At 37.4% G+C, this 22,886-nt stretch overlaps 1 protein-coding gene across 2 annotated transcripts in view; it reads right to left on the bottom strand.

Annotated features, from left to right (window-relative positions):
- Nucleotides 1–8,418: 8,418 nt before the first annotated feature.
- The window catches only part of YTHDC1 (YTH domain containing 1), a 31,524-nt gene continuing 17,056 nt past the window's right edge, over nt 8,419–22,886 (bottom strand). Inside the window, exons 10-17 of one of the 2 annotated variants that reach the window (XM_012812161.2) lie at nt 19,083–19,167; nt 17,345–17,511; nt 14,751–14,833; nt 13,461–13,497; nt 13,325–13,388; nt 13,160–13,222; nt 11,733–11,867; nt 8,419–9,419 (exon numbers count right to left, since the gene is read on the bottom strand). In XM_012812161.2, coding sequence (XP_012667615.1) covers nt 9,195–9,419; nt 11,733–11,867; nt 13,160–13,222; nt 13,325–13,388; nt 13,461–13,497; nt 14,751–14,833; nt 17,345–17,511; nt 19,083–19,167 — 859 coding nt within the window. In that variant the 3' untranslated portion in view covers nt 8,419–9,194. The remainder of the gene's footprint in view (nt 9,420–11,732; nt 11,868–13,159; nt 13,223–13,324; nt 13,389–13,460; nt 13,498–14,750; nt 14,834–17,344; nt 17,512–19,082; nt 19,168–22,886) is intronic. The other variant, XM_012812159.2, reaches the window with a different exon arrangement.

The following is a 22,886-nucleotide window of genomic DNA, read 5'->3' as shown; positions in this document are numbered from 1 at the left end:
AAAAAAAAAAAAAAGTGCCCTGAATTAGATGGCTTCATACCAGAATTCTTTCAAAACTTCAAAAGAAGAGCTTATATGCATATGGCAGAAATTATTCCAAATCATTGAGAAGGAAGAAACCTTTCTCAACATGTTCTATGAAGCAAACGTCGTCTTGATTCCAAAACCAGGAAAGGACCCAAATAAAAAGGAGAATTTCAGACCAATTTCACTAATGAATATCGATGCAAAAATACTCAATAAAACCTTAGGTAATAGATTATAGCTACACATTAAAAAAGTATACATCACAATCAAGTAGACTTCATCTCAAAGATGCAAGCCTGGTTTAACATATGCAAATATATAAATGTAATGTATCATGTCAATAGAAGCAAAAAACGATGACCCTCTCAATAGATGCAGAAAAAGCATTTGATAAAATTCAGCATCCTTTTCTAACAAGAACACTTAAGAAAACAGGCGTAAGTTGCATGTTTCTTAAGCTGATTGAAGCCATCTATGACAGACCCAAAGCTAATATCATACTAAATGGAGTAAAACTTTTCCACTTAGAACTGGAACCAGACAAGGATGTCCACTATCACCACTACTATTCAACATAGTGCTGCAAGTTCTAGCCAATGCAATCAGGCAAGAGAAGGATATAAAGGGCATCCAAATGGGGGCAGAGGAGGTCAAACTCTCTCTCTTTGCTGATGATCTTATATGTAGAAAACCCTGGAGCCTCAAACTCCTGGAAGTGATCAAGAAATACAGTAATGTCTCAGGGTGTAAAATTGTTGTCCACAAATCAGTAACCTTTGTATATGCCAGTAACAGCCAAGTTGAGAAGTAAATCAGAACACAATTCTCTTCACAGTAGCTTCAAAGAAAATCAAATACCTAGGAATATACCTTACAAAAAGGTGAAGGAGCTTTACAAAGAGAATTATGAAACCTAAGAAAAGAAACAGCAGAAGACACTAACAAATGAAAGAACATACCTTGCTCATGGCTGAGAAGAATCAATATTGTTAAAATGTCTATACTGCCCACAGCACTCTATGGATTCAATGCAATCCCCCATTAAAATACCAACATCATACTTTGAAGAACTGGAAAAAATAGCTCTTCCTTTCCCTGTATGGCCAAGACTATTCTTAGTAATAAAAACAAAGCTGAAGGTATAACTCAACCAGACTTTAGGCTATATTACAAGTTCACAGTGATCAAAACAGCATATTATTGGCACAAAAATAAAGACATAGATATATGGAACTGAATAGAAAACCAATAGATGAAACTAGTCTTTTATCACTATCTGATATTTGATAAACCAAACAAAAGCATATACTGGGGAAAAGAATCCCTATTCAGGGTGGCGCCTGTGGCTCAGTGGGTAGGACACCGGCCGCATATACCGAGGGTGGCGAGTTCAGGACCAGCCCCGGCTAAACTGCAACAAAAAAAAATAGCCAGGCGTTGTGGCAGGCGCCTGTGTGTGGTCCCAGCTGGTCAAGAGGCTGAGGCAAGAGAATCGCCTAAGCCCAGGAGTTGGAGGTTGCTGCGAGACTCTGTTTCTACAAAAAAAAAAAAAAAAAAGAATCCCTATTCAATAAATGGTGCTGGGAGAACTGGATTACCACATACAAAAGACTGAAACTGGACCTGTACCTTTCACCACTTACAAAAATTGTCTCAGGATGGATAAAAGATTTAAATCTAAGACATGAAAGATAAAAATCCTAGAAGAAAATGTGGGGAAAACTCTTAAAGCTGTTGGCCTGGAAAAAGATTTTATAAAGACATCTGTGGCAATTGCAACAACAACAAAAATAAATATATGGGACTTTAATTAAAATGAAAAGCTTCTGCACAACTAAGGACACAACAAAGCAAACAGACAACCTTCTGGTATGGAAAAGATATTTGCATGGTACAAATCTGATAAAGGGTTGATAATTAAGATCTATAGAGAATTCAAATTAATTAACAAAAAAAAAGAGCAAACAATTCCATCTATCACTGGGCAAGAGATATGAAGAGAACCTTCTCTGAGGAAGACAGATGAATGGCTAACAAACATATGAAAAAATGCTCATCATCCCTAATTGTCAGAGAAATACAAATCAGAACTACCCTGAGATATCACTTAACCTCACTGAGAATGGCCCATGTCACAAAGTCCCAAAGTTGCAGATGCTGGCATAGATGTGGGGAGAGAGGGGAACACTTTTACACTGCTAGTGGGACTGCAAATTAACACAGCCTCTTTGGAAAGAAGTATGGAGAATCCTCAGAGAACTCAGATCTCCCATTTGATCCTGTAATCCCATTAACTAGGCAAACTACCAGAAGAAAAAACTCATTTTATCATAGATACATTTGCACTAGATTGTTTATCATAGCTTCATTTACAATCGCCAAGATGTGGAAACAACCTAAATGCCCACCAATCCAGGAATGGAATAACAAACTGTGGTACTGTGTTTCCCCGGAAATACAACCTACCCAAAAAATAAGCCCTAGCAGGATTTCTATGCATTTGTTAAATATAAACCCTACCCTGATAATAAGACCTAGTGGTGGGCGTGGCTATGCAGGATATCTGCATACCCATGGCATGCATTTTGGAGCAGAGAGGTAAGGAAGACTGGAATACCTTTTATCTGCCACAGCTCCTTTCTCTGAGCCATTTGGAGAAACCACAGTTGCAGGCATCCTATTGAGCACATGTGAATGGCTAGGGGAAAGGAGTTCACGCATCACCAGTGCCAGCCCCACCAACAAGGTTAGCTCCCCATCAGGTTCCAGAAGATGACTTAACTGTATTTGAATAAATGTAGATTGTTGTATTATCCTTAATAAAAATAAGGCATCCCCTGAAAATAAGCTCGAGTGTGTCTTCTTGAGAAAAAAATAAATATAAGACAGTGTCTTATTTTCGGGGAAACATGGTATATGTATACCATGCACTATTTGGGCATTAAAAAAGATAGAGACTTCACATCTTAGCCTAGATGGAATTGAAGCTCTTTCTTCTTGGTTAAGTATTACAAGAATGAAAAGCAAGTATTCAATGTACTCAATACTAATGTGAAGCCAGTAGATAATCTAATACACACCCACATAAGAGAAAAACTCAATTCGAGGGGAGAGGGAATGAAAGAGGGAGGTGGGGAAGGGGAGTCATGGGGGGGCTCCCACCTAATGGACCCAATGTTAGGGTGCTTGGCACACCTCTTGGTGTGGGACACAAGTACAATACTCTACCTAACAAATGCAAACATTGTAACCTAGTTGTTTATACCCTCACATTAATCTGAAATTTATAGTAAAGAGAGAATGCAGGGAAGAGATGAGAAAAAGAGAGCAGAGAGTGAGTGGAAGATGGGGGAAGAGATGAAAGGTGAGAGAATGGTATGGCATCTTGAATGGAAGAATGCTGCCCAAAGGCTAGTGGGTAGCTGAGTGTAAGGGTGGACCTAATTATAGCTGAGTTCATAGGGTGTTGTGAATGTGTATGCTGTGTCTGCTTGTCTCATGCAAGGCTGCAGAAATTATCCAGGTGTTTACAATCCTGAGGCCTTATTGTTTATCTACCAGGGACATTTAGGAATCACTTGAGGCTTAAAGGAACAAATGTTTTGTTTTTTTCCTGAATCAGTCTCACTCTGTTGCCCTCTGTAGAGTGCTGTAGCATCACAGCTCACAGCAACTTCAAACTCCTGGGCTCAAGTGATCCTCCTGCCCCAGCCTCCTGAGTAGCTAGGACTATAGGCACCTGCCACCATGCCTGGCTAGTTTTTCTATTTTTAGTAGAGATCGGGTCTCACTCTTGCTCAAGCTGGTCTTGACCTCCTGAACTCAGGAGATCCACCTGTCTTGGCTTCTCACAGTGCTGGGATTACAGGTTGAGCCACCAAGTTGGCCAAGGAACAAATTCTAAGAAACAGAGGAGCTGGGGAAATGTAGAAAGAATTTACATTTCCTTTTGATCTGTTGGGCTCAATGGACAGAGATAAACAAGGGAGGGGGCTGGCAGGAGACAGTAGGCAGAGAGATTTTATGCCTTGTTGAAAACTATGAGTTAATCGATTATTTCTCTATTATTTTGCCATCAAGACCAACCATACTAAGAAGACGATGAGAGGAACAAAAATGGGGCACAAACCTTCTCCCTGTTCTTTCTCCTTCACCAGATTTGTCCTTTGTGAATCCAGCATATTAGGACCACCTCCTACCCACACCAACATAGGGGTAAGTCGAGTTCAGCTGCAAAACCTGTCTCTGCAAGATTGAAGTGATATTATTGAGACCTGTTTGTCCTCACATCTTGTACATGTACTTTTATTCTGATCTATCAACTCTTTCCAATGATTTTGATGTCTTTTTTGATCCTTGACTGTGCTTACAGTGCCCACGGAAGCAGAAAAGTTCCTGGAACAACACAGAAGTCCTACCTACCCTACCCCATCAGCAGGGACTCTTCCGGCTTCATCCTCTTCTACTGAATTTAACACATGTGTCCTTAAGCCAATTTCCTCCAGCTGTACATTCACCAAGTTAGTGCCCTGAGGCAAAAAGTTGTATTTTCTTCTCTCTCCCAAAACCCAAAACCAAGCAAATCTATTTTCCAGAAATTCTCAGAAAACCCTCCAAACATCCCATTGACCTAAGTAACATCAATTGTCCAGTTCTGAATTAAGTTCTGGGAAAAGCAATGCTATGCCCTGATTGATTTAGAAGCTCCCAGGGAAGATTACCCAGCCAGTCCCATTCCCCTGAGGATGAGCTGCTCCTGATTCACAGGGGCTCAGGCTGGGGAGGCAGGGGCTGCTGTTAGAGTACAGGAATGGGCAGAGAAGCTGCATCACAGGAGGCCAGTAACATTTGCTGGAAGACTATCAGTTACAGGTCAGTAATAAAATTGAGCAGCTGGAGTCTGTTTAAGAATTATCTCACCCACTTTGTGACCTCATGGTGTGGTGACAGGCAGCTGTTTCTACAGCTGTGTGCCCCAGGTGACAAGTCTTCCTTCACGCATGAACTTTGTACAACGAAGAATATGGGTTTGTGATTTTGAAATCAGAAATGATACCAATTGGGATTTAACCTTATCCAAAATCTCAAAGTTTGTATACTTGAAATACTTTGTGTACAATTAAACGGTTTAAGATGCGCTCACAGCTTAAAATTAATCCAAATAATATCCTATCTCCATATTTTCATTAAAAACTCTTACAAGTTACACAGAACACGTGATTATTTCCACAGTAAACACTTAACTTAAAGATGCTTTCATAAAAACCACTTGATTAATTTTGTACCAAAATTCTCATCAAGTTCTGAAAACCCTATAAATGCAGTGAGAAGTAGCCTTTTTCTCTAGAAGTAGCCCAACAGACTTAGCTAGCTTTTTGTCAACACTTCCAGCCAAACCCAGGGCTTGCTGGATTAAACTGCACATTAAGAGTCTCTAGGAGTCCCATAGAAGCAGGCAAGATGCAGCCTTCTCGCCTTGCGAAGTTAGGGTAAGGCCTGTAGACCACAGTGGATTGGTGTCTGAAGTAGCTGCTGACTTGGCAGCCTCTGAAATGTTACTACTAAGATTAAATCTTTCAGCTGCCACAAATTCAATGCACAAAAGAAACTTAAAGGGGAACACAACATGTATAAGTTAGAAAGAAAAACAGCAAAAAAAAAAAAAAGGACAAAATGACTCATATAATGGAATACTAGGATTACTTATGCTCTGTAAGATTCGTATTTCTACTATTAAAAACTCAGGGTCTAAATTTGTGCTAGTTTTATCCCATGTACCTTAATTTTAATGTGTACCAAACAGCATTAGGAATGTTTTCTATCTAAATCAAATAATTGTTAAAATCCAGACAAAATGATTTACGTGTATTACAACCACCCTTAGCTTGGTTGCAGAACTCCAGAGTGGTCGGTGAAATACTGGCAATACCATTTCCTTTTTCTGTTCTACACACCTGACATGCCTGAGGACTGACAGTTGTTAACATTATGACAAGGCAGGACATGCCCTTTGCAAGAGTGACCACTATGGAGATACCCCAGAGCAGGAGGGGTATCTGCCTCTCATGACAAAAAGCTCAGTGAACAGCTCAGACATTCAAGTAGGGATCACGCATTTAACAGACCTGTTACTATATGGCTGCCCTTGCCTTTTGGAAACTGTCCCTTCTGACGTAATTCCCATGGGGGACAACCATAACATTTCCTACCTCACTTCCACCCCAAGCTGGTGAGACAAAGAGCCCCTTTTTCCTGGACACAGAGACTGGACAGGGTGGGGTCTGCTCTGAGGGGAACCACTCTACAAAAAGTTCCAGTTTTTGTAAAACTGATAGGGACACCGACAAGAAAAGTCTCTTCCACTGACTCAGAGAACTGCATGAAAATCGGGAGCTTGGAGACGGCATTGGCCATCACTAGGACAGAGACCACACCTGAGAAAAATCTGTCACAGAGGAAAGTAAACTCACAAAAAAATTACAGGCCTGAATTCATTCTCACTTCCTTAAACTTTTACTCTCGCCAGTAAGTCCCTTATTGGATTTCTAAGTGCTGAATTGACTGAATTTCCTGTTTTCCAGATGAACATATGATGCTGATGTATTTATAGAATCATAACGTTGTAAACTACATGGGAGCAAACCACGTGCCTCATGGTGACAAAGGCTGTTATAAATGCCTTCAAATATTAAATCAAAAATGCCAACATATTGACTCCTCTGTTGTACAGATAAAAAAATTACCTTGCAATCTTTATACAATGTTCCTGTCACTTCTTCCACCAAAAGCAAGACCAGGGAGAAAACTTTCTGTGAGAATTAAATGAGCTAACACAAGTATTTAGAATAATGCCCAATACTTAGAACTGAATGTCAGTGTCTTAGAATAGACTAACTCAATACTAAGCTCCTTAACACCCAAAATATAAACTGTAATATCACATTTTTATAACTCTCTGCTTAAATGAAGGCTGAAGACAATGCTAGTGTTCAAGTCCTTAGCAGTATACCAATCAATTTAGACATTTATTAATTTATATTCTCTTCTTTCAAGTGATGAAATGGCTTCTTTGGAGACTCAAAATTGGATAAATAGGGGCTGTGGATCTTGCTCCTATCAATTATTACCTTTCCAATTGCGGTTAAGTTTTCTAGTCTCTCAGAGCCTACTTTCCCATCTATGAGAATGGAGAGCAGGACGGTATGTAAGGGTGAAATAACTTAGTATCCAGTAACACACAAGCGTTGCACAGTAAGTACAACGATAAGGTTGTATGAACTTTACATTATACTAAATAATTTTAATAATTATGTACCAGCTTTGTGTAACCAAGTAGTAACATTTTGCCAATTTTAAATCATAGAAATTCTTAAGTATTTAAGAACTGGAAAAAAACCTAGATACTGTCTAGCATACTTCATATCATCAACTGGGTTATTTTACATATGTATTTGTTGTTTACCTTTTTAAGTTGTCAAAAGTCAAAACACATACCATAAGCACCTATTGGCTTAGTTTAACTAAAGGTGATGCCAAAACTAGAACCTAGGTTTCATAAAACAGAGTTGGGTTTCCTCTCTACTACACTGCACAGATTTAAAATAAATCCTTAGGCTTAATTGTTCAGATCAGTAAATAAAGCTATCATAGTAAGTACACAGCAAAATACTCTAAATGCTGGTTTTTGTATATGAATGCAGTAAAATTAGTTTCAAATATCCTTTAAAATTAATGCTTCTGTGTTCTTTCCAAGCCAATAAATATAGGTTAAATGTAAAACTGTGAATTATAATTTGGTACACAGTGAAACTATGATATTGAATGAAATTTTTTGTAAAGTATCCATTCAAATATCCCTAATGTTTAGATGTTCAACTTTATAAACGCCAAAACTTCATGTGTAACTCACAAAATTAAAATGCAAAAGAATTCTTTCACAAACCATCTTGTTGCATAGCTGTACTTCTGTTTTGGTTGGTTACTACTGGGAAGACTGAACGTTAACTTGAAACATGTAACTGGCTGTAAAAGGATTACATATTTAAAGCCCATTTGTTGAGTAAAATGAAAAAAAATCTACAAAGCAGTTCATTTACAGGAGATTAAAAACAATAGAAAAACTAAAATAGGGAAAAAAATTTGCGATTAGACTTCTAAATCTTATCAGATGTATGTATAATTAACCAAGATACCAACATAACTCTGCACCATCAGTTCTTATACCAGAGATAGAAGCTGTTAATATAACTGGTCCAGGTCAATATACCTGCTAAAATATGTGTCTGTCCTCCCCCACCCAAAAGCAAAAGAGGTACCAAAAACTTCCTAAATAAAAAGCAGTCTTTTATGTATAATAAAACAAACTTATAGTCAGACATGAAATACAAAAGATGAATGTCAATCTTTACCAATTTATTTTATACAAAACAGTAGCAATGTCGAGTATGGGAATTATCTTCCACTGCCACACGTGCCAGTTGTGAACATTCCAAGCCAATGGACAGTTGGGAGGGGAAGGATAAACAACAGAATCAACCATGCTACTGAACATGGGAATTTTTTTATTTAAAAAGATTAAAAATTAGATAGCAATGTCTTCTTAATATTGCTCTCATCATTGAAGACTGGAGAAAAATAAAAGTGACTTTACAAGTTTTAAAAAGAGGGAAAAAAAAAAACAAACCCAGAGGCTGCTACAACACTGCCACACAGTCCCACCGTCACACTTCAACACGAGCACACTCAATAGCAGCATCTTCACTGAACCGTGTGCAACTACATGTAGAGACACATCAAAGCAAAGTATCATGGCAGTTACCAATCAAGATTTGAAAGAAAGAAAACAAACAAAAAAACCCAACTAGAATGAACACAGTCTAAGATGAACATTTACGGAGAATGACTCAGTATCTACATTCTTGGACTGTTCCATTTTGCCCCAATAAAAGTGTCAAGTCAACTGTCAACTGTGCATTTTTGGCGGATTTGAGTTTTTCCAGTTCTTATTATACTGCATGCTTGGAACAAAGGGGGTCATAATAAATCCTTCTACACAATGAACTTTAAGTAGACAGCTGAAAATAAATTTACTACTTGTAAACACACAGAAAAAAAAAATACAAGTTTTTTTTTTATCTTGAAACCACCAGCACTTCTTCCAAAGCACATTATCTTCGGTATCGGCCCCGCTCGCCTCTGTCCCTGTCCCGGTCACACAGCCGCTCCCGCTCCCTCTCCCTCTCCCGTCCTCTGTCTCGCTCTCTGTCTCTTCGGTTGTCCCGAGGACGGTCTCGCTCCCGCTCCCGGTCTCTCTCTCGGGGTCTACTTCTCCGACCACTGACAACAGCTTGAGTGCGACGAAGGAAATCATCCACCCTCATATCATAGTCATGCTAGAAAGGGAAAAATTGGTTAGCTATGTCAAAAATGCAAACAAAAGTATCCCTCTAGAGAAATACAATAATGAATTAATTCAAAGTGCAGTTCTGAAATTATTTAGAAAAGGAATTTTGATTTCTCACTACTTAAATACCTAGGACAGAAGATTACTCAAATCTTCCCCCTGGTTTCCTATTTGACTTTAGTGACTTCTCCAACTGACCCCTCAATCACGAGGCCAACCCCAGGGCACACGCATGCTGCTAAGTGCCTATGTGTATCAGTGCTTTTCTACCTTTTTCCTACTTTAATCCTACAAATACAAATTTGAAAATACACATTTCAGTAAAGTCTACTCCACACACATTAACAGCACACATGAGGCTGAGGAGGACAGGGCAGGGTGAGACGAACAACTGCTAAGTAAAGGAGCCAGGAGAGCTGCTGTCGCTTCTAAACTTACCCTGCTCTATTGTAAGCTTTCTATCCAGTTCTTAGCTCACCTTTACTTACTGATTTTGGCCTCTTTTTAAAATTCAGGTACAATGTAAAGAACATAAGGTTTAAACCACAATCTACACTTCCTTTCATAAGTAATGAATGTGATTACATGAGCAAAAATTACTATATAAAGATTAAGTATGACTTGTTTTCTTCTGGGACAGGGTCTGGCTCTGTCATGTCACACAGAGGGCTGAACTTAGGGGTTCGAGTGACGCACTTCAGCCTCTCGAGTAGCTAGGACTTCAGGTGTGTGCCAACAACCCCAATGAAGTTTTTTAATCTATGTTGCCCAGGCTAGTCTCAAATTCCCAGCCTCAAGGGATTCTTCTGCCTCAGCCTCCCAAAGTGTTCGGGTTACTGCTATGAACCATAGGCCCAGCTTTTAACTCGTTAAAAGACAAATATGCTTCAGTTAAAAAAAAAAGTCTAAGAAAGACTTTCCACTTTAAAAAACTATGTGATCACTTGCAGGCATTTTTTAAGGTACCACAATCCATCTATTCAACCAAGATTCCATCATACATAGGCTTTATGTTTCTTGTATGACTAAAATAAAAAAAAAAACTGAACTACTAGGGGGGTATCTGTGGCTCAAGGGAGTAGGGCGCTGACCCCATATATTGGAGGTGGTGGGTTCGAGCCCAGCCCCGGCCAAACAAAACAAACAAACAAACAAACAAACAAAAAAAACTGAACTACTAATTTAAAGTCTATTAGTCAAGAATCTCAAATTGTTTTACAGATTGTTGAATGTCCTAATATAATCCGATTTTGAAGAATTATTATCTTTATGAAAAGAAATAAATAGTTGCACATAACAATATCTCAAAGACAGGCTAAAACACTACTGTTTAACTGGCTCTCTGACATATGCACACTCTTATTCATGGTGGGAAGACACTTTGGCCCCCACAAATTAATTATCCTAAGTGCAGGAGAAATGCCAATTTATATATCTTACTTTAACAACAAAATAAGCTTCCTACAGCTTTTAAACTTGTATGTACAGGGATTATGGTTCCAACAAGTGCCAAAAGACAATTTCAATTTCCACTTCTTAAACAAAAGTACAATTTAGGATGTGAGAGGGAAAAGAACACTTAATAAACAAACTCAGTTCCACTAGTATAATACAGGAAGTCAGAAAACTCAAAACTAGAGACTGCCTTTCATTAGTCCTGTTTCGAAGTGATTACAAAAAGCTTTCACATCTATTTGCATCAAATAATTAACAGAACCAATTACTAAAAGCCAATACTCTTTTGCTACATGTTCTGACATCTGGCTATCTGCTAGCATTCTTACAATAATCAGAAGTAAAACAAAGATAAAACAATTCACTTGGTTACTATTTTTAACAAACCTTTTGTTTAAAACAAAAATAAATGACTAAATGAGATTATAAATTACTTGTTAATTTACTATGCACCATCTTGTAAGAAAATCAAGTCTATCAGATTATATAAAAAGCTCAGAATACCTACTAACAATATTAGTTATAATTAAGATCTCAGTACAGAAGAACATACCTCATGTAACTACATATCCTAGGATATTACCTAAGAGGAGGTATTTATGTTAGGAGTTCGCTGTAAGCACTCTGTGCCTTAACAGTAAAACAAATATAGTCTGTCTAAATAACCCAAAGTGGGGAGGGGATGCGATCAGCCATTTTTATTAAGAACAAGTTGAGATGTACTCCCATACTGTCTGCAGTAAGAAAATACAATGCTCCATCATTTAACTGTAATCTGGTAACCTCATATTTAAATCCCCTACAGAATTCTAAGCGGTTCCCTCACACCTCTGCCTTGTTCACTTACTACTCGTTTATCTCTGTATCTTGCTTCATGTGGTACAGGGTGATGTCCTGAGTACGGGGGATGAGCCTGAGGAGGTGGAGCATGGTGCTGATAGTAAGGGTGGTGTGGAGGCTGTTCCATTCCTGGATAAGGGGGCTAAAAGAGGAAAACCACTTTCATAAGAATCTACCGAATATCCCTGTAAAGAAAGCGTTCTTAGAATTTCACCACCCAAACCACCAACCCTGTCCCCAGTAATCTGAACTAGCAATTTACTTTGATGGGTATTACAATTCTTCAAAATATCCTTTTTGTTTGTTGAAAATAAATGTGTCCAATAACCTCTCTAATTACACCACCTTCTAAAATCTAACATTTATCTACTTTTCTACTCACTTCATGTAGATATTAATAGAAACGACACACACAATGCTTACTATGAGCAAAGTCAAAGCTTCATTTTAATCCGACAGTGACCCTGTAAGATAGGTGCTGTTACATCCCCAGTGACAATGGGAAACTGAGGCACCAAGAAGTGAAATGCCTGCTCACAGCCAGGCGCTAGTGAAGGGGTAAAGTGGGTGGACTGTGTCAGGCACCCTGGTTCTAGAATTGGTGAGCTGGTTAACCGCTATACACAGACCTATTATTTAAAAAAAAAAAATCCAGGAGCCAATGAATTTTAAAATGCCATTATAAAATGAAGGGCAAATTAAAGATTACTTTCATAGTTACTGTCAAGATCATACATTAAATATTTCAATTTTTAAAATTTCATAGAATCTAAAATATACTCTAAAACGAATATCCAGTTTTTTTAAAGGAAAAAATTTAAAATTAGGACTACTCAGTGTTTAATATATTTTATGCAAGAACCAACTTTCCTGAGCCTGCATCAGGCACTGAGCTGTATCCTCACATGCATTTGTGAGTCTGCCTCCTCGACAGTCCCGTGAAACCCACAACATGACAGTAGAGTCTCGGGTACACGAGGAAAGGCGTGAAGTGACATCCACTCCACTCACCACTGTACACCCAGAATAAGCACAGTGCCTTGCACAGAGTAAATGCTAAGTACTGTATGTGATTAGCCATATAAAACAGTGAATGTTGACTGAATCTCATGAGGAAAACTAAGAGTCATGTTGTGAAACTTACCCAAGGTTACAGAGCTGGGCATCGAAAGGAATTCACCTGAACTGGGCACAGCCCGCACTACTCCCCACTGCCCCAACACTGTTACTCTCCTCAGTTAAGCCAGTATTGGATTATTAAAACAAATCAACTTACTCTCCAGTGTTTAGTTTTTAAGGACAACATGCAATTAGAAATCACCAAAAATTTGCATTTTGTTTGAATAACTGTAGCAATCATATTCTGAGTAAGTACACAAGATATCTGCAACTGCAAATGTAGTTAATAACTTACAAAAACAGAATAATACAAACCATTCCTTGCCAGGGTGGTGGTGGTCCCATGTTATGAAATTCCCTCACATAATCATTGTAGGACTAAAATGAAAGATGATAACATCAATATAAATATCATCTCCAAACCAAAATAAATCACATCCTGATTTTACCCATTTTAAATACATAAAATTAAATGCTTACCCCATTTAAAAACACATCTCGGCGAACTCCTGAAAATCGTCTGTTGGGAATAAGATTTGTGAAACTAAATTCAGGTAATTCATAAACTAGTTCCAAGAATGTAATGCAAAGCTAAGCAAGAGTGAGCCCGACTTACCTGTCTACTTCCTGGTATCGTGGATCCTTTAAATACCCTGTTCAAACATCAAGTATTTCAGTAAATCAAATTTATATTTCTTATTATGGCTAAATAATTAAACCTTCCTTACCACTTGTTTCAATTTTTTCCATGAAATATGTACTTTAAGTGAGACTACTATTGTATTATTCCATTTGCAAATTTTCTTCTCAAATTACATGATAATTGAGGAAATAACTACATAACTTAATATCACAGGATTGTAAATTTCTAGAGGAGCTTTCAATGTATCTTCTAAGTTCCGGGTCCAAATCTTGCTAAATAGAAAATTTCTTCATTGTGCATCACAGGAAGGGGACGGGAGAGGGACTACCTCGAGGACACTGTAGCACGACTTCTCTAAGCAAACGCTAACCTTGGGGATAGACCATCCTTGCTAAGAAAACCATAGGTAAGTTTTTAAAAAATGCACTTATGAGGGAAGGAAACAAAATTGCAAAAGTTGCAAAAATGAAGATGTATACATTTTAAATCAAAAAACCATGGTGACAGAAAATTATATATATTTTCCTCTTCCTTCTTTTAGTAAAGACCCAGAAAATTAAAACTTAATATTTAAGTGGCCATGTTACTGAGGAAAAGCTATTTTCATTTTCTGCGACAGCATCAACCATCTTGGAAAGGAATGAGACTTATCAAGCCACCTGTTAGACAACAGTGTATAATGCCCACTAATGCCAACTTCCAAACTGTAAGCTATACAAGTCTGTTACTGACGCTGTTCTAGATATATGATATCCTATCCTTTTTTGAATGTAGTTATTTTTTTTTTTAATTCTAGTAAGGAACAGATTAACTGAAAAGCTGTATTCAGATTACAAACTAAATGCTTCCCATTCCTCTACAAAACATGAAGTTTTCTTTTAACATTTTTAAAAAATAGCATGATTTTACTTTCCAACTGAAGATATATATATACCACATAAAACACTAATACCACAGGATACAAGAAGTATAATGGTCACTGCTTTACCTAACTGTATTTAAATTTAAACACATGTGCAGGTAGTTTCCATTTTTGCAAAATTAGCAATTTCAATTAATAGACTGTGATAAGCCACACCAGAATAAATCAGACAACTTCAACAATGTGAGGAAATAATTACTAAAGATTTCCCAAGGTTTAAGGAGTTATGTCCTGAATTTCTTTTTTCACTTTTAAAACTATAAGATTTACAGTAAGTTTTTTGTTTTGTTTTGGTTTTAATAATTTTAAATCAAATATCTGCAGGATTATAAAATATTAACCTGGTCTCTGGTGAAACTCAGGGGGATAGTCAATCCTTGGTTTCTTTCTGCTGTTATGAATATCATAATCTTCTGGTCGACGCCTACACAAATTAGACACATTAGAAATTAAACCAAAGACTGCTGGGGAGAACAAACAGTAAAGCAAAAATTTCTGACAGAATAATTACAAAGAATTATTATTTCCCTTAAATTAACATTTTGATTTCTGATAAGCAAACTGTCATATAATTCCTCAAATTAATTCCTACACACCAAACATTAACTACCGACCAGTAGAAGCAGATATTCTCTGCAATCTCATGTTATCATGAGACAACCAGGAGAAGTCATCTGGTCAAAACATGTAAATCACACTTTAGCAGTCTAAATATTTAACAATTAAAAGACTTTCTCAAATAAAATCTCTATTCAGGTGAAAAAAATAGGAAAAAACCCTCCTCTGTCATACTATGTACAATAGGTAACTCTAAAATCTGTATGTTTAAACTTATTAATGTCATTTTATTACATACAATAGGTAACTCTAAAATCTGTGTTTGAACTTTGTGTCATTTTAAGTTGTAGCTAAACAAAACTAAGACTTTATTTTTCCTCTGCTTTGCAAAAAATTACACTTTTCATATGATCATACAGAAAACTTGCTATTTACTAAAAGTGACTTTACAAGAAAGTTCTAAAAAATCTTTATACTTAGAAAAAGTTTCTCAGTAAACAGTTCTTCTTTCTATACTTCATACATGAATTACAGGTTTTTTTTTCCCAGCGACAAAAATAAAACTAGCTTTTTATAAATTGGCAAATAAATTGGCCAGAGTTGTAACAAAGTTCATATAACTAGTTCAAAGTGTATTATTATTCTTCAGGTGAAATTTTACTATCTATAGAGGGCTACTCTTTACTGTCTTCCAGAATCTAAAAACACTTCAATTTTCTTAGTAGATAAAAAGGAATCAAAATAAAAACAAAAAATCCAGAGTATTTAGAAAATAAATTTATCTTTTTACCCTTAACGTCAAATAAAGACTCTTATTTACAACCTGGCATCACTAGCTTTTCAGCTATTTCTCTGAATATCAACTGCTTTCATTAACTTATACAATACAAGTTCACTTAAACTGCAAAGTTAAGTGCAATAACCCCATTCCCCCCAACAGAATAAAAACAGTTGCATCTACAATAAATAATACTAAGAAAATTAAAAGCTGGTTTAAAAAATAAACATACCGCTTTCTTGTAGTTTGGGGAGTGCATTTACGACCGGTATAAAACATGATAGTAACAGTTCATACAGTAGTCCAACTACTGTCTGTAAGCCACATACATAAATGGAGGCCCTGGCAGGCTTGAGAGGAGGTGTGGTGGTGTGATAAGTATGGTTTGCAGTCCATTGCAAAACTGAGGTAAAACTTCACTTGTATATACTGTATTGCACTGGAAACCTCTCAGCTTAAACTTCAAAAGACATCTTGGTGCTCAGTCCTTTTAGGCCAAAAGTAAGGGGCCCTGCCAGGTTTCCTCCTACCTACTTGACAGTGTCCTTTTTAAGCTCAAAGAAATGGGGACTCTTGTTGTATTATCTGTACCTACCACAGGATGTTTCCACCAAAAGGAAACTTAACCAAAGGTTTCATCCCATCAACCATACATCCAATAGTCTTTAGCAGAATATTTTAGATTTAGCTGTATGCAAATCTACACAGGGAAAGGTGTTGGGTAGAAGGGCTTAAATCAGTCCTTTGCAAAGACTTCTCCAATTCTGTAACAAGTTAAACCCCCTTTTCCTGGAAATGCTGTTTAGTTCATAAAGCAGTGATCAATAACCATGGCGATCCTCTAAAAAACACTTTAAGTCCACAGGTACTGCCAGCATCTGGAAAAGCTGTAAACAGACACAGCAACAGCCCTTCTGTTTGGTTTGTTGCCGGGTCTCCCAGGGCCACTTGATCCCCTTTGGAAAGAACCTATTGTTTTCGGAAGCTCAGCGAGATGTGTGAATTCACTGGGTACGTGTTAGAGAATATCTGGCAATAGGGGTAACACATCACGGTGGTAAAATCTGAGACAGTCCCAATAATGCTCCTCTTGAACATCAAAAGAACTTAAAATATTTTATCCTCTAAATGAGGCGTCATCTTCTGAAAAAATATTAGTGATCCTTTTTAAAAGTCCCATATCTGATAAGGCTTATCCAGAGATACACCTGAAAGAAAAGGCTTTTTACAAAATATTAACAATTTTTGCAAATAAAGATTTCCTTCTCTTCCTCTTTTCTAGCCTGTTCTTATTAACAAATGCCTACCTCATTTCAATTGTATACATCATATTATCAGAGTATTATCTAAACTGGTTATCACTCTTTAGCAAATTATTTTTTTCTGCATAAGGAAAGATCCCCATTTTCCTCTTGAAAAATGACTGAGACCAAGGTGACCATGTGAAATCCTCAATGAAGCCACAAACTAGTCCATGCAGCTTGATTTGAGGATTTTCTCTTTCTTCTTTATCGCAGAACAAACTTTTGACGAATCACATTCCTCCATCATGTTATTCTGATACATGTGCCTATTATCAGTCCAAAGAACGTTTCTAACCTTCCCACATCCCGGACTGGTTCTCGACGGGAAGGACGTCCTCTTGACCTGGGCTGAGAGTGCATTCTTCTCTTGTGACGCATTTTATGAATGACCTGATACAAGTCAATACTTTCGTCAGGGGGAAACAGAAGACAAAGCTGGGTCCCACATTCAAGTTCAATTTCCTAGAATAGGAAAGTAGCGATTTACAAGACAAAAACAGGAGAGCCTTTCAACAGTTTTGTATTTTCCTGACGTGTAAGAATAAAAACTGATTTGGAGGCTTCCTTCCCAAGGCTGATGATCATACAGGATTTCAAAAACTTCCAGACTTACAAACCTTTCAAGCATTTTACGTATTTATACAAAGGGTAAAAACTAAAACTGTAGAATCTCCCAAGCAAAACACACACACAGAGTTGCTTAAAATTCTGTGACAATCACTCTCTGAAAACAAAGAAGTATTTCTTTGTGCAAAACGCTAAAATACCAAGACAGAGTCATCCATCTTACATAAGTGAAGGGAAAATACATATTAGTGTGTTTGCCAAAAACTTTGCTAACGGAGAACTGCTAAATCAGGGGTCCTCAAACTTTTTAAACAAGGGGCCAGTTCACTGTCCCTCAGACAGGTGGAGGGCCGGACTGTGGGCCCTGGGACGAGCCGGCTGCTAAGCAGGACAGGCAGTGGCAGCAAAAACACCTGGCAGGCCGGGTAAATGTCCTAGGTGGGCGGCATGTGGCCAATGGGCCAGAGTTTCAGGATGTCTGTGCTAAATGCACTAAAATAAATCAGATTAACCAGAAAGGCAAATTCGTATTTTCAATTATAACATTTTTAGTTATATTTTTAACATTAGTAATTACGACAATTACTAACATTTTTACTATAAGCCAGGAAAACATCAATTTTTTTTCTTTTTTGAAACAGTCTCACTATGTTGCCCTTGGTAGAGTACCATAGTGTCACAGCTCACAGCAACCTCAAACTCTTGGGCTTAAGCAATTCTCTTGCCTCAGGCTCCCAAGTAGCCAGGACTTACAGGTGCCTGCCACAAGGCCCAGCTATTTTTTTGTTGCAGTTGTCACTGTTCTTTAGCTGACACAGGCTGGCTTCAAACCTGCCAGCCTTGGTACATGTGGCCAGCACCATAACCACTGTGTTACAGTCACTAAGCCAGGAAAATATAAAATTACTTCTGGCTCAGAATTATGTGTGGAAACTATGTGGGTCAAAGGTTTTGACTTAAGTTCTACACACTTTCACTTACAAATTTAAATACCTTACCTTATCTTTTGGAAGGCTGATTTCTACTTAGAAAACTTCAGTTAGTATGTTAAATGGCAATTCTAACATGTACACTTAACAAAATCAAGCCAATTCCCTTTAATTTATTATCTGAAAGTACCATTTCAAAATTGTGGGGGTCTTATTAGTCAATCTTAAATCACAATAATCATGAATTCCACATAAGAATATATTCTTTTAAACTTTCATATGAATTCCTTCAGAAATGGTTAAAAGATGTCCTTCAATTAAAACCTCTTTAAGGGCTGATTACATGTGATGTATTTTTAAAAAGAATCAGTTACTCAGAGTAATAGTTTTGTGAAAGAAAAAAAATATGAGAATTTGGGCTTTTATATCTTCACAATGACCTTACCATGTATTTTTGTTAGAATGAGTATTTATGGCTTACGTTAAAAACAGAATGTCTGGTAAAAATTAAAAAAAGGATCAATTAAAACAACAAACCTGTCCATCACGCCCAATCTTTACTGGCTTATGTTCATTCCAAGGGTTGGTGAGATGAGCCGACTTAGTGAAGGGTAATTCTCGTCTAAATACAAAATAATATCAATTATTCTCTTGCAAATTCCTTTAAGGACCTTATAGTACCTTCAGGAGTAAATGCTTATGTTAACTGTGATTTAAATGTGATTACAATTTTAAAAACCACTTATAGTGGTGGAGTTTATCTCCCTTCACAGACTAGCTCCTTTCAAGTTCTTTTCTGGGGGAAAAAAAAAAAGCTAAACAACACAGTACTCAAGACAATGGGCTTGAAAAAACTAAAACAATTTGTGGCTTAAACTCCAGCTCTCTTTAACTTCTCTGAGCCTCAATTTCTTCATTTGATAAAGATATCATCCTCTACTTTCAGTTGTTTTACATAAGTTTGCAATAAATTGACATAAAATATTTAACATATCCCCTGCTTCTGTGTACTCAAAATCTATAATCTAACCCTTAACCTGGCTGTTAACACCAAGTGAAACCGAGTGCCCATCCTCAGCACAGGGCTGCTCTCCTCCATTCCCGTCTTCCCACTTCAGCAAAGCAGCATTCTCCACACCAGGGAGGGGTTCTCAAGTTTAAGTAAGTTGTTCACTTAAATTCATGTATTTGTATTGATTAGGCCATCTACTTAAAGCCAACTGCAGTTATCTATATAATTTAATCTCTAATAACCTGGCTCAAGATCTCTGAACCACAGCGCAAAATGGTCTCACTAAATTTTAAATATCCTGTATATTTAAAGTCTTCTATCAATCTAACACAATGATAAACACAAAGATGATATGTAATAAACAGCTGTTAGGTGCCAAGGAATGATCAGAAATTAACTTTACCAGCATTTGGTAAAGTTTTTATCTACTTATACATAAAACAAATGCCAAAATAAATCATTGTTCAAAGAACTGTTCACAGTACCTACAATACAAATGGAACTGTTTAGCCAACAGACACACACAGGTAAGACAAAGCAGCCAGTACCCTGGACCTTCCAGCCGTCAGCTGGGATAGGTGCACACACAGCTCTCTGAAGAGCAGGCACCACCTGCAGGACACAAAAGTCTTGTTTTGTTTAAGTGGGGGGTGGCCTCAGAAAATGTTTCCTGGAAGAAGTGGTATTTGAGATAAGCCTGAAAGAAAAGCAGCTCAGGTAAAGCCTTCTGCAGAGGCAAAGCAGGCCACATCTGAAACAGAAAGGCTCATGTAGGCACCGAAGAGGGAGAGCAACAGCACGATCTAGGGCACAAGCCATATAAGCGCTGACTCTAACCTCACACACTTTTTTTTCTAGTGGTAAGATAGGATTTTGTTAGACAGAAAGGACAGGAGTAAAAAGCACCAGAGCTTATGGCAAATGGGAAGACCCAAGTCAGAAGTCTCCCCTACACACATTTGCTTAAAAGGCAAATAATGCTCAGATTTTATATAACTTTTTTTAAGTCTCAAAAAACTTATGATATTTACAGGGAGAGGTAAGTATACCAGAATTCAGCTAACAAGGTGGCAGGCATGCTCTGTGCTGGTAGAGATTCATACACAGGGGGAGCGGAGCAGCCAGTTATAAAAATGCCTGCTAGTACGGCATAAGAGCTTGGTTTCTTAGTAAGATACACATCTCACTTCGTACTTGAGGAATGATTCAAGAGGATGATTTTTAGTTCCTTTTCAGACTACTTGCAGGTGGAGAGACTAGAACCAGTCCATCTCAAAAACTTACAGGGGTGTCCAGTGTTTTTTCTTTTCAGCTACATATTGCATGCCATTTTAAACAGTTACAGGAAAAGTGAAAACCTACAGCCACTGAAATATAGAAAGGTTGCAAATGACTAACACCAAAAGGTGGTAGCAGTGTGATTTAAATATAAGCAATGGGACACTTAAGACTCAAAGCACAAGTAAAGGTGCATGCTGAATGGACGCTGAGCCGAACAGGAGTCTTCCATGGCCCTGGCTCCAGCTGAAGAGCATTTGCTCACTACTTCAACACACCAATCTCTGCCAGATCAGTGCAGAACACTATAAAGCCTCAGGCAAAACTGGGCTCAGACTACATCAGGAGAAACTGGAGCGCTTGTGGTCTCTGCAGTGCCCTTTATTTGTCCGTCTTTCTCTAAACCACAATGAAAGAGCAGGCCCACCTTCTGAGCAAGTGCGTTATGAAAAAAGGCTACAGAAAACAACTGCCTTAGTTCTGAGTGTGAGAGCAGTTGGCTGCCCAGTGTTCACTTCTAGCTGTGCATCCTGGTTCTTAACAGTACCACACTAGCACTGGTCTGCAGCCTGGGGCTAGGGTCTCTAGAGAACATGGAAGGGATTCCCTGATCTAACTAAGCAGCTCTGCAAAGAGGGCAAATTTTAAAAACAAACTGTACAGAGGCTCTATGTACTGCACAGTACTTTGGAATGTGTTAAAAAAAAAAAATGGAAAAACTGAAATAGAGAAATGGTCATCTGGGCTGAACATAGAAAGAGTATGAAATCCAATCAGTAAATTTAATTCTGGATGAATGACAGCTCATAAATAATGATCACAGCCTTATTTTGAGCTAATTACGGTGGCAACTTAAGTTAGTCACTTTCTTATCAAGTAGCATGCAATTATCCAGTTTCAAACTTCTTCCTTGTGCCTACAAAGCACTTGAGCCACCAGGGACTCCATAGGTTTGGGTGGGTCTCAGATTCTACAATTTAACATCAAATGTCACTGATACAAGTGATCCAGGGACAACACTTAAAGAAACTTAGTCTAGTTACTATCCTATCTGAAAGATTCTTACATAAAAGTCTAATGACTATCGTATCTGAAAAGAAAAATATTAACAGCAGTTACTATTATTAATAGCAAAGCCCTCAGTATTTATAAACACTGAATCCTTTTCATGTTGAGTTAAACGTAATTCTCATCCATACATAACACTTAAACTCAAGGAGTTCAAGTAACCTACTTAAGGAAATTATCAACCAATAAATATCACATGCCTCCAGAACTGTCAAGTATTGTAAAATTAGTCTTGAACAGAGCTTATGGGTATTAAAAACTTATAATTATAATATTTTATTTAAAAATACTATTTCTAGGTATACCTAAGATATATTTTAAGACAATAAAAGCACTTTACTCCTCAAAATTTTACACCTGATATTAATATGGACTATTTGGATTCTTCTTTTCTTCTGTTGCTATACACATTTCAAACAAGTTAATTAAGATAGTCAAGAATGAAACGAAGAATATTTAGACTAATCTATGAACTAAACTCATCTTCTAAAAAACTGAGAAACAAATTTCCTTATCAGAAATGTGAAAATGAAGGTTAACAGAAATACAATTATTTCCTTTGGCCTTTTACAATCAGTCACAAATGCACAAAATAAATAAAAATTAATTAAACAAAAATCTCCTTGCCAAAAAATAACTGTCATCTTGGTTCTTGCTAGAAAATTGTCATCAGACTATTAAGCTTTAACAACCTCAATTTTAACTTCCAACTGTTAAATTTTGAAACCGTAGGGACAAGGGCATGAGGGTGTCACCAAGAGTCTCAACACTACATCACATACTTCCAACACTATAGTCTCACCTGCCAAATCGCTCCAGGTTGTATGAAAAGCTATTTTTGCTAACCACATTTAAGAGACAAACCGTAATTCATTTAATCAACTTTCTACGCAGAAGAATTTAGATGGCTTCTGATTTTTCTCCACAGAAAGCAATGATGGGCTGAGTAGTTTCCTGTGCATAGCTGTCTGCTACTGTACTAA

Source organism: Otolemur garnettii, unplaced genomic scaffold, assembly GCF_000181295.1.
Source record: "Otolemur garnettii isolate 467f Iridium unplaced genomic scaffold, OtoGar3 scaffold00191, whole genome shotgun sequence".
Lineage (NCBI taxonomy): Eukaryota > Metazoa > Chordata > Mammalia > Primates > Galagidae > Otolemur > Otolemur garnettii.
Note: the sequence above shows the minus strand (reverse complement) of the source record. Positions and strands in the feature narration are given on the sequence as shown.